Source organism: Conger conger, chromosome 1 (assembly GCF_963514075.1).
Source record: "Conger conger chromosome 1, fConCon1.1, whole genome shotgun sequence".
In the NCBI taxonomy this organism is placed as follows: Eukaryota; Metazoa; Chordata; class Actinopteri; order Anguilliformes; family Congridae; genus Conger; species Conger conger.
In genome coordinates, this window is record NC_083760.1 from 25,661,515 (window position 1) to 25,673,871 (window position 12,357).

Below are 12,357 nucleotides of genomic sequence, written 5' to 3' on the forward strand. Positions count from 1 at the left end.
AGCAGCATGTTTAAAATCCACAAAGGAGATCAGTCAAATGTTATTCATCTGGATGGTAACCAACAGAACCATACAAAGACACACAAGCATGCCTCGCCCTCCCTCATTCCCCCCATGACTCAGGCCGCACTCATCATTATTACAATCATTAAGTCTCCAACCCCACAGCAGGCTCCAATACCATAAAACAACTGCTGCGCTGAAAATCCCCCAAATCCTTCCCTGACCATAATACCCATATCAACAGTACAAATACAAGAGCAAAAGTAATCAGGAGGCTCAGTTTTTGACAAAACCCACAAAGTACATTACATTACTGGCATTTGGCAGACGCTCTTATCCAGAGCGACATACAGTTGATTAGACTAAGCAAGAGACAATCCTCCCCTGGAGCAATGCAGGATTAAGGGCCTTGCTCAAGCCCAATGGCTGTGCGGATCTTATTGTGGCTACACCGGGATTAGAACCACCGACCTTGCGTGTCCCAGTCATTTACCTTAACCACTACGCTACAGGCCACCCCTGTAACTGGTTTTTACACCTGGCATGGCAATTCCAAAGCCAAAATTATATTTCCATTGGAAAACATACTTTGTTTTGATTCAAAGATCCTAGGTGTCAAAACATGGTTTGTGAAATATTTTTGGAGAAAACACTGCAAAAACATTTCTGAAAAAGGCGAGCCGGTTTGACACAGTTTGGAATTAGGAGGTTTTGATGCTCCATAATGGCCCCGTCTTCTCAGGATTCATTTCACTAGAGGGTACCTCGATTTGTTTTTACCATGTCCTCTTCTCTTCCCAAAGTGTGAAAAACATTCTTTGTGGCGGCTGCGCTGTCCGCTGGCGGGGGCTTCCCCTCCGCACCGCTCTGGAAACGCGTCCAGTTTTGCCATTTGTGGACAACGATGACAAGACACAAAAGCATGCGTTGGCCATAAATAGCTCGGGCCAGTGGAGGATTGCTCACTGCTGCGGGATCAAGTTCTCCAGGCAGAGAGGCAGACTCTGGCCCTAGGCCCAGCTCCCCTGAAAGACAAGCCGCTTTCATAGAAACCTTTGCCGCTGCTGAGACAGAGGGGCCAGTACGTTCATTGAAACTTTCACACCCTCTGGACAAGCTGCCCGCTCTTAATGAAGATGGACTCGGCCCGAATCTATTGCCTCGCACTTTAATACTGGATGCCCAAAAAGACAGTAGACAACACATTCAAGTTTAGCTCTCCATCTGTGACAGAAAAATCCTACATCTATATCGACCTATGGTATGATAGCCTCACTATTTTCAATTAAGAACTTCAGGCAGACTTTCTGGGAGTATAAATTCCAATCTAGATGACATTCCAATACAGAACACCATATTGCAATGCTGATTCCCATCTAGTAGCTATATCTATTTTCACAGACCGGGATTTGCCCTGAGATATAATTTCATTCAGATAAGACAAATGACCAAGCGTGCAATTATGCCATAGATTTGGGTTTTACAGTTAGACAAATACCCTCTCAACATATGAGAACAGTAGGAATTTACATTTTTGTTCCTTTTATTTTCATATATTTGTATTATTACGTGTGCAGTTCTATAAAACTTGGAATGATAAACCTGCTCAGTTGGATCCTGACCTTCTGAGTTACTGAACTCTACCTGAACTGGACATGAAAATACACAATTGATATGCATGCACAGCCACCCACCTTATACATAAGTTAAGCCTTCTTCAACAATCAATCATTTGGTCAATTAAAACCCTACATTTCTAAATCTGGGTAGCTGATAATAAAGGTTGCAATGCAGTCGTTCAGCAGGATCACATGATATCGACTTATTCTCCAGCACAGCCCTCAGCCAGTGTCAAAATATACCTACCCCAGCCGTGCCTATCATGAATCAAGACAGTCAGACTTGATGTCCACCTGCTGTCAACATCTCAGCACCATGCACATCTCAGCTTTGCCCTCTACTGGAGTGCAAGCTGACCCATAGAAATGTCCCCAGCTTTAAAGCAAACAGCAAGAAGCAGCTTTGAGTGAAGAGAAAAGACGCCCAGCAATGATCAGTCGCAAGATTTATTGCAAAGTGGCGACTTCACCGATCTCAAAAACAATATTCCACTTAAGGCTCCGATCACACAGATATTGCCATCTTGACTGATAGTGTGGATTCTCTTTTAGTGTTGCAAAAATGCAAGCAGCACCTCTTCTGTTTATTCAGCGTTGTACGGTACATTGGAGTGAAAACAAGAAGGCAACGGAACAATTAAATACTCTTTTGTCTTTCCTTTCCCATATGCTGTATAGGAATAAAAACTGAGGTAACTTCACTTCCTAGGTGACATAAATGCACTCATTCAGTAAGCATTCCGTCCTCCTTTTGTTTGCTCTTTACTTGTAGTGTCTAAACCAATACAATAGACAAAAAGTGCTTTGTATGCATAGTGTAAAATGTGTCGCGCCATGTCAAATACCCAGGCTAACGAGATGGAACAGTTATCGGCCCCATGGAAAAACTCAACGGAGTGCAAATTGTTTCTACTGGATATTGGCTAATGCCAGGACAGTGGACACGACTGCCAGGACATTCAAAGAAAGCTTACTCACTTTGCTCTAAGCTACTCAACATTAAACTGTTGCTGTGTCTGTGATAAAGAATGCAGGCAACGCCATCTTTCCCTTGTGTGAGGTTCATAGTTCTTCTTCGATTGGAAGGAGTAGAGTATTGTGGAGTTTTGTTTGGCAAAAGCATGACGTGAAAGCATTCCTCCAGGTTCTACATTTTAGCAAATCTACCAGGATTTGGAAAGAGTCGACTGGCAATAACTGGTAGGATTTGTTTGGATTCATTAATGAGACCTCCTTCATTTGGGGAAAGAAAACAAAATAAAAGAACAACAAAAAAAAAAACTAAAACTATTCCAATAGGTTCAAATGATATCAACAGAGCTGCTAAGATGAAAGCGTCTAGGATCCATGTGGCACGTGTCAGTTTACAATGCTTTCCCTTCCAGCGATACCACCACGTTGCCTCCCAACTTGTCTGCCAGAGTGGAGCGGTCCTGAATGTCGTCTAAACCGTTAACTTGCCATTCATGCTTAATACCTGCAAAAGAAATAAATTTGGTGAGAACGACTTCTTTGTTGAAGTTTGTAAACTTCTACAAAGATTAAAACAGGTCTACAAAGATTAGCAACAATTTATCAGAAAACAGACATATCCTGATTTCTACCAAGTGATACTTTCTGGAATGTTTTATGTGAATAGTGTAATACTGCAGGATACAACATGCAGCAGAAGCAACAACAAATAATGGGAGTGAATCTCCCTGAAACTCATTGGTAGTTACCAACAGCTATTTAATCACTCTCAATCAAGCTGATAAAAAGCATTTGCTCTCCATCTCCACAAAACACTACAACTCATTCAAATCAGCAAGGCACACATCACCCCACCAACCCATTCAGGAAACAGGTATAGAAAACAGATTTATTGCATGATGAAAAACATAATTTTACTCCAGTTTTTTGTTTGGTTGTCAAAAAAAGCTAAAATACTATTCTCCAAGCATTAATTCAATTCAAGTGCTTGGCAAAGTCATGACACAGTTTACTCTTTGTAGCATTTCAGATATTGGAAAAGTGGAGGTGCCAGTTGTTATTTTAATATACCTGTGAATTTCTTTTTGATGGCATCTTTAGAGCTGGCGTAGATCATCTTGCTTTTTAGAGGAGCCCCTTCTGGTGCCCTGTGAAAGGCAGGAAAAACAAATAAACCCATGAAATATAAACTCTCCACAAAAGAGGTGGAAGGAAACTCTTTGGAGCACTCGCATAAGCTGAACATTAAGCGGGAGGGCTAACTCGGTACATACCAAAATACAAACACCAGATCTTCTTTCTTTGATTCTTTTGTTTCGTATGTGGCGTCGTACAAGCCGTACCGGCAGTCATTAAGAGGTAGGAGCTTGACAAAGCATGCGTAGGGGTCCTCTACAGACTCTCCGATGTCACCCACCAAGATCTGCTTTCCCTCTTCCACAATGATCTTTTTCTTGTCATCGCTAAGGCAGAAAAGAACTGCCTTCTTGCGCTTCTTCACCTCATCAGAAGATGACGACTTGCGCACCTTCATGTCATTGAAGACCTTGATAACTTCTTCATTGACTGTGACGCCAGAAGCCTGAGAGTAAAACACGATGCGAGAGAGGCGGGAGAGTTTTGGTCACTTAATGATTTTAACAAATCACACTGATCTGTCGCATTTAATTGTTTCATCGTTTCACAATAATCTGTTGAGGGCACAAACACTCTCCAATTGCTACAATAAGCAGGCTACCCCTGATACTATTGTGTAGCATAGAATAAATCAACGACCAACCAACAAAATGACTAGCAGACCAGAAGCTTTATCTGCAATTCAAACAGAGTCCCATGTTATTCTTCACACTTGACTGGTTTGGGCTTATTACAGCAAGGGTGTTAACATCTCACGAGTCCAGCCATTTAAAGGGCCCTTATATCACAGTGTAATAGTGCAAGTCCAAAAGAGTACCGTTCGGCGTGAGTTGTAAAAAATGACTCGTTTCTAATATTCATCCATGGTTTAGGACCTTCAGGTAACTGGAAAGCCACGAGAGATGGACACTCACGTGGGTTAATGCGAACTATAGCTGTGTTTAATGTTTTGTTCCATTATAATGTAACGCTGCATTGCGAATTTACGAACTTAGAAGGTAGCGGCACATTTCTGGTCGTGGACACAGGAGTTGGTATTTGTATAACCAATAGCTTGATTGCAAGTTTGGTATATGAACAATGTGGAAAAATAGTTCGATAATCATACGACTGTTGTATATTATCAGCCGGGCTAGTTGCGTCTACGTGTAACTTAGGCTACCTAACTAGCCAGTTAGCATTAAGCAAGCGAAACACCAGTTGACTCCGCTAAGCTACCTAGCTAGTTTTGAACTAGCAATATAACTAGCTACTGACGGTAAGCAAGCAACCGAAATGTAATTCCAGTTCCCATTTAATTGTATTTTGTTTAAAAATAATATTCTAAAGGACTAGTTAATAACAATAGGTAAATGCGATAAATCACGACGCCCTGTTCCGTTATGCCACTAAGAAACTGCCCCCGTCATCACGCTGGGAAATCCGCATTACTGCCCAGCACAGTACAGCACCGGCATGACAAGTTGTCTAACGTGCCACAGCCGTATTAGAAGCGCGATCACTTCCTTTTTATTATATGAAAATAAACGATCCACTGTTTAGATTAATTACACACTAATATCCAAAAATACATTGGAAGAATTGATTAACGTTACTCAGCTGCCGGTCACTGCGGCTAAAATTAGGTTAAAATGGCCGCCTTGGGCTCCAGGGCCTATGCTAAGGTGTCGGAACACTGAACTCAATAAGTCCACTTAGAGTAATTTTTGAGACTCATAAAACAAACTGGCCCACCCGTTGATCACGTCGATTAGTTAAACGGCCACCCATTAAATCACACATTCAACAGGAGTCAGAGAAATTGGTAGGCAAAGAGTTAATAAAAGCTATGAATATCTGGCAGTTCGCCCCTAGGAGGGACAGCGAGACTTACCATGTTGTCTGGTGATCGGGTCGGCGGAGTTTGCAGATGGTTGCGTGAAATTTCACCGGGTACTGCTATCAGAGGGAGAGAGAGAGAGAGGGAGTGAGAGAGAGAGTGAGAGTGAGAGTGGGTGAGAGAGAGAGAGAGAGAGCGTAGCGACCACTGGAGTTGCGACAGGCGGGTGCAGTAACTGGATTGGCAGGGAAAAGAGTTTCGGACATTCTCACAGTGGTACGCCTATGTATCACTGACACTCACAAGAACGACTGGCATTAAATAATCGAGCGTTCTCTAATCAAGGAATTAAAAGTTACGTAATACAACATCTTGGTAAGTTTTGGATAGCATGTCCGCTTGACTTCTTTATTAGCAGTTTTATTAGCATTTACTGACAACCAATGGCTTGTATCTTAACCGTTATATGACTGAACAGCAAACTGCAGCCCCGAGAATGGTTATAATCAATTTGGAGTTTTCAACGTGTTTTGTTTTGTGGAAATAAAAATACTGCATTGCAGCACATGGAACTGGCTTCCACGGGGTCTATGGCTCGTTTTAATAAATTAATACAATGTGCATTCTATTAATCAGGCTGATATGATCTATTTGCTAAATTTGCCTAAGCCGATGATGATTAATCCAACTATGGCACGCATCCTCAACAAATTAATGATGTATCATACCAAATTCTGATTGAGTCTTATCTCCAGCTAACCAATGCCTGACAATATGTCGCAATTAAGTAACTTTAGTCCCACACAGTGCCATTTGCTTCCATATTTCAGGTCCAACATCTCTGGCAATATATTAATATATAATAAAAGCAATCATGAGCAAACATGAATCATGACGTCTGGTAAAGGCGATAGGCTACCAAATGTAAAAGTAATTGTTAAGATGGAAGCCGCCTAAGAAACTATTTGGGAAACAAATCCACGTTACCATCCTACTAGAACCTTGACATTTGGTACGTAGTTCAAGTATTTCATATTCCGTTATTCTTACCGTTAAACGTTCAATAAAGCAGGTGCAACCTTTGTGTACATATTGAGTACACTTTCAACACCAGGGGGCGTGGGATCCATCGACTTCATTACTACAATTAAGACCCAAGCTTTCCATTCAAGAAAAAGTAAACGAAAAGATGGCAGTAGAAATGTGTGATGGCGTTCAAGATACCATGAGATGATGACAATAAGGATTCCTATGCGCGTAAACCAGGAATCTGTAGACAAGCGGTTGGTAGAGATGGTAGTCAAAAGCCGGACCTTCAAAATTAAGCAATACACGAGGGACCACCGTTGAAAATTAACTCAAGAGCCAAATACGGCACACCAAGCACTGATGCAATTACTGAAATGTTGATTGCTGTAGTCTCTTTCAAATGAAGAGCTTTCGTTTCAGATTTCTTCATATGAATGCTTGATGGTATAGGAATGTTTAGAATTTGCTGTCAACCTAGGAAAGTGCTGTGCTGTTACTTCACTTATCAAAATGCATGGAATGGAAAACTGTACGTATTGTCAAAACCAGGCGGTTTTAATAAAATAACTTCAATTTAAGACGCAGCTGGAATTCTTCCTGGTTGCTGTAAATCTGGAAATGTAAGTGCAACCATACCGAATTATTGAGATGGACTCGCACAGATTTAAAAAGTTGGTAGAAATCAGAAGTAAAATACATTGCATTTCTTATTAGCAGGGAAGTCTTATCAAAACCCAGCACCAATTCTGCATTCAAATATATATATTTTTTTAAAAGACAAGACGTCAACACATTTAACAAAATCATTTTATTTTTACATGTAGAAAAATGTACAGGATAGAAAGTACAAAGTAGAACAGGATACGGTAAAACAACAGAAAACGTTCACCGTCATAAACCCAAAGTTTCATACAGCTTTCTATTGCTTCAGTAGAAAACTGATGTAATTCTTTACAAATACAAGTAGAAGAGACAAATGCATTCTATAGTAACATTTTTATAAATACCAACAAGTATTCAAACTCAAAATTATATTCAACTAAATAAATATCTACCCAGTTTTCAAAGGTTTTAACTCAGAAATAATTGATTTTGGTTCCTATGTAGTGTTGCACTGAAAAAAGGAACCAGAAAATATTGAGTTAATTCTTATTACTACAGGTTCAGTACTATGAAACACTCCTAAATGCTAAGGGTCCTTCAAGCCTCGATACTTAATTTAGAAAAGTAATGGACAAGTCAGAGGAGTAAGTTTGTACAAAAGTAGTCTGGAATTGCAACCAAATATACAAAATGAATGCACTGCTAACACACACAAAAAATAAATTCACAATGATTTTGTCCTGAGTGATTCTGAATGAAAAGGACTAGCTGTATTTTTTTATTTTATTTTTTACAGTGCAGTTTTTCTTTCCAAGGCTAGTGGTTGAATCCTGGAGAGTCATGATTCCCCCCCCCCCCCCCCCCCTGTGCTGGGTGTTCAGAGGGTTCCCCAAAGCCCACTTGGTGAAAAGCCCCTTTGTATTTGTGTAGCTGGCATGCATGTGCCTTTCCTGCGAGTTTGTGTTACGACCGATAAGGAGCGGGCCAGGTCACATTCTGGGGCGCTTTGGAGGGGGGTTGGTCTGATCAATAGCCTGTGGGACAGGGAGGCCCAGCTTCTGGACCTCGCCGTGGAAGAAGGCTTGCAGCCGCACCCCAGCCTTGGCCTCGTTCGTGGTGCGGGGGTTGTATTCTAAACAGTTGGTGAACATCAGCTCCACGTCCGCAATGAATTCAGCTGGAAGAAGGGAAAAGAAAGACGCATGTATTATCTAGTATTATCTAGTAATTGTCATTCAGGCCACTCTAATAAAAGTCCATCCTTGATCATCTGCTGGATTATAGATGTGAAACTTGCACTGAACAGGAAGACAGACCACACACACTGACAGATTCCCAGCTTATTTTTGAAAATGACACTGAATATACCAGGCTGCACAAAATGGGAAGAATTTCCTTTTCTGGAATTACTCTTTAATATTTAGAGTTCTGGACATGACAGAAGTTGATACAGTGTGTCAACTCACTACAGTGTGTCAACTCACTAATCCATGACTGTAAATTTGCGATGCCATTTTATCGGAAAGGCCTAGCTGTTCATTTAAAAAAACCTCACAATTATACCGCATCTCTTCCTAAAAGCAAGCGTATGGGGACGACACTAATCTCTTAAAAACACATTTAAATAGACTAATCACAGAGAAAATGGTACAAATCTAAAATAAAAAATAAAAAAATTAAATAACTTACCGGCAGTTTTATATTCACAGTTGTTGACTTTTTCCCTGATTATGCTCAAAGCTATTGGCTTTTTGATGATGTCGTAGTAGTCTGGAACCTGTGAGTGCACAAGCGCATGGAGAACAATCTTAATTCTCAATTTCAAAGCACGCGTGTATGATTATTATGTCAGGGTAATTACATTTGCGATCACATCTTTTAATAGCTGTAAACAGGTTTAATGACTACTTTATACTGTAACATTTTAATCCATGCTAATAAAGGGTAGAAAAAAAAAAAAAAAAAAAAAACATTCTGCTGCCTATAGAAAAATGCTTTCTGCAGTCCACTTTAACCCCACCCTTTTCCAACTCAGGGTTCCCACTCCAGTCTTTCCAGGACGAGTGGGAACCCCGTTTTCAGGGTACCTGTACGTCATATAGATGTCAATCAAATATCCAGTGAAAAAATTGTTGACACGCATAATTTTTTCTACTTACATTTAAACGGCTAATTTCAAAGTCGGAAGGCCAGCTGTCACAGATCAATGCTGCACGGAACACTACTGGCACCAAAATGGTTTGATTACACTTTAAGCAAATGAGACACACACCTACTCTACCCACCACAGAGCACATTTTTTCAAAACCGTGTAGAAGGCAGTCAGGCTGAAACGGTGAGTGCAATTACTGTTTAAATACCAGCCGAAACAGAAGTTAGAGCAAAACTAGCTTCCGTATACACAAGTGAAATTGAATTTTCAAAGGAATTTTTGAAGGGCGGGGAAGTCGATTTAAGCATGCGTGTGTAGGTTTAAATGTGTGAGTGTATGTGTTGTCCCCCTCTTGGACACGCGAGTTACCTGGGTTCTGGAGACCAGCTTCTTAAAAGGCCAGCTGTCCTCGTGTCGGACCAGCTCGACGGTGAGCTGCTCACAGGCCGACAGTTCGTGCACCCCCTGGTGCCTCCCGGAGCTCCGGCGGCTGGACGAGCTGCTGGGCGCAGTCAGAACCAGCTTGGCTTTGGGGGAGACTTCTAAAATGAGGGGCAGGACATAGAGAACTGTTCAGAAGCAAGGAACCATGGCACGAAAACGTGCTTCAATAGTTCGGAAAATAAAATGGTAAATGTATACATCAGTATATATTACAAACCCTATACAAACACTGAAATTACAAACCCTTTAAAATATGTGGTAGTAAAGGAATTAACCTCATTAAATGAACAGTAGTCTCAAATCAGGATCATCATTTGAGCTCGTTAGTACAGTAAAAAATAGTCTTCATAGAAGAGCACATTGGGGAACTAGATTCCAACATGGGGAAAACGGATAAACACAAATGTCTCATATTTCATATTAATATTTGTTTCCAAACTGTTCAGTAAGCTACTTGGCTATACTGTTGTGGAATAAAAACAAGTATAATAGGCAAATATATGGGCTGAATTCACACTGATTTGATATTACCACTACCGAGTCCATTAGTAGTAGTAAAATAATAGTACAGTCAATCTTGAGGGAGCTGCCAACTCACTCAGTCGTATCAAATGTCCAGTAATGCTAAATATCAGGGCTGGGCCAACAGCTGGTAGAATTACAAACGTGTTAATATGCAAACGTTTTTTGGGCTTGCCGGGGTGCACGGGTGAGCCTCATGGCCTCGGATCGAATCTAGTGCCAACTGCTGCTGGTGGCTGCATTGGATCCACAGGGTTCAGTCAGCTAGGGCTCCAAATTTATCGCCATCTAGCGACCACTGCTGGCTGACCGTGGACTGTACGCTAAAATGGAATGTGAAAGGTCCTCCTCCAACTGTGTTCTATGTGATCTTAACAGTCATCTGTGGTGTGTAAAAAAAGCAGCTGGTGACGTGCATTCCCCCGGAGAACCGTGGACGTCTCCTCTCTCACGAATCGGCAGTGGTGTTTGAGTACAAATGCTGCTGCAGCTAGACAAAATGACGATTAAAAAGGTATACATTAACCCCACTATATTTTTCCAACAAGGATAGGACAGGGTAAAAACCTAGATACTGCCAAAACTTACTCCATATAATCAGCACACGGGTCTGCATCAGACCGATTTCTCTTTGGTCTCTGAACCCAAGGGCCCACACTATGAAGGTGCAAAGTTCCTGTGAATTCACGGTGTGATGCACCGGGTCTCTGGAGCGACCGGCTCACCTGCGAGAGGTCGTTTCCGGGCGTCTGTCTGTCCGTGTGGGGGGGACGGGCTGGCGCTGGGTCTGGAGGTGAAGGAGCCGTTGGCGGACTGGACCTCCTGGCTGAGGCGGGCGCTGGAGCGGGAGCCGGCGCGGGGCGGGGGCTTGGGCGGGGCCGAGGGGCCCTTCTTGCCCGAGGTCTTGGCACCGGCCTTCCCGGCGGACAGGCTCTGCTTGGGGGTGGTCTGCTGGGAGCGCGGGGTGGACCGGCCCGGGTCCGGCTGCCGGGAGGCGGACCTGCCGGATGCTCGGCCTCCCTTGGTGGTCAGAGGCAGCTTCACCGCGGCGCGGCTCTTCTTAGGAGGACTGAGAGGGGTCAGAGAGGGGGGTCAGCGACGGGCTGTTTCCACACTTAAAAGAAAAGGCTCGCACACTCACGAAATGCTCCAAAAAACAACATGATTTATGGCCATTTACATGGCTCAATAAATCACGTTATTGTTTATTTTGTAGCCCTGTTGCTCCTGTGACGCAGCACCTTGCATACACTTTTGTGGTGGCTTTTTTTTTTTTTTGTCCTATAACGATGTTCACACTTCCAACTTCCTGTCACTGCTGTACTGGCTGGTGGTTGTCATTTCATGAAAATGCTTACATTTCTGTGGCAGAAGACCTTACCCAGGTACACGTTTTGCACTTACACCTTTCAGTAAGTGACCCACAAAACGCTACACGTGCAGCACTGAATCCAGACCATGACCAGGCCAGCAGTGAAACAGTGGTTTGACCAGATACCCCCTTAAATACTTGGCTCTTTACAGGACTGATTTGAATCAAAGAATTTAATTACACACTACTTGCGCTGTGCATGCGTGTAATTTTGATTCTCTTTTGCCTACCTTTCCTGCTCCTCTTCTTCCTCCTCCTCCTCCTCCTCTTCCTCTTCTTCTTCTTCCTCCTCGGACCCCTCCTCTTCTTCCTCCTCCTCCTCTTCCTCTTCGGACTCCTCCTCCTCTTCCTCCTCCTCCTCCTCTGACTCCAGCTCCTCCTCAGAGTCGATGGAGGAGCGCTGGCGGGAGCCCAGGCGGCGAGAGCGCTGTTTGGGCCGGCACTCGGGGCAGAACCACTCCTCAGTGGGGACCGCCTGGAGAGGCCACACACAGAGGGACCGTCACAGAGCTGCTGCTGCTACTACTGTCACAGAGCTGCTGCTGCTGCTACTACTGTCACAGAGCTGCTGCTGCTACTACTGTGACAGAGCTGCTGCTGCTACTACTGTGACAGAGCTGCTGCTGCTACTACTGTCACAGAGCTGCTGCTGCTACTACTGTCACAGAGCTGCTGCTGCTACTAC

At 42.9% G+C, this 12,357-nt stretch overlaps 2 protein-coding genes across 5 annotated transcripts in view; both read right to left on the reverse strand.

Moving 5' to 3' along the window:
* Positions 1 to 2,051: 2,051 nt before the first annotated feature.
* cfl2 (cofilin 2 (muscle)) lies at positions 2,052 to 5,763 on the reverse strand. Its single transcript, XM_061261687.1, has 4 exons — positions 5,605 to 5,763; positions 3,869 to 4,176; positions 3,666 to 3,742; positions 2,052 to 3,099 (listed from the first exon to the last, which is right to left on the reverse strand). The coding sequence occupies exons 1-4, from the start codon at positions 5,605 to 5,607 to the stop codon at positions 2,987 to 2,989; spliced, it is 501 nt and encodes a 166-aa protein (XP_061117671.1). The 5' UTR covers positions 5,608 to 5,763; the 3' UTR covers positions 2,052 to 2,986.
* Positions 5,764 to 8,037: 2,274 nt separating this feature from the next.
* baz1a (bromodomain adjacent to zinc finger domain, 1A) overlaps positions 8,038 to 12,357 on the reverse strand; it is a 31,161-nt gene continuing 26,841 nt past the window's right edge. For all 4 annotated transcript variants that reach the window (XM_061241316.1, XM_061241307.1, XM_061241299.1 and 1 more), the window contains exons 24-28: positions 11,903 to 12,147; positions 11,026 to 11,369; positions 9,704 to 9,876; positions 8,872 to 8,959; positions 8,038 to 8,359 (exon numbers count right to left, since the gene is read on the reverse strand). In XM_061241316.1, coding sequence (XP_061097300.1) covers positions 8,172 to 8,359; positions 8,872 to 8,959; positions 9,704 to 9,876; positions 11,026 to 11,369; positions 11,903 to 12,147 — 1,038 coding nt within the window. In that variant the 3' untranslated portion in view covers positions 8,038 to 8,171. The remainder of the gene's footprint in view (positions 8,360 to 8,871; positions 8,960 to 9,703; positions 9,877 to 11,025; positions 11,370 to 11,902; positions 12,148 to 12,357) is intronic.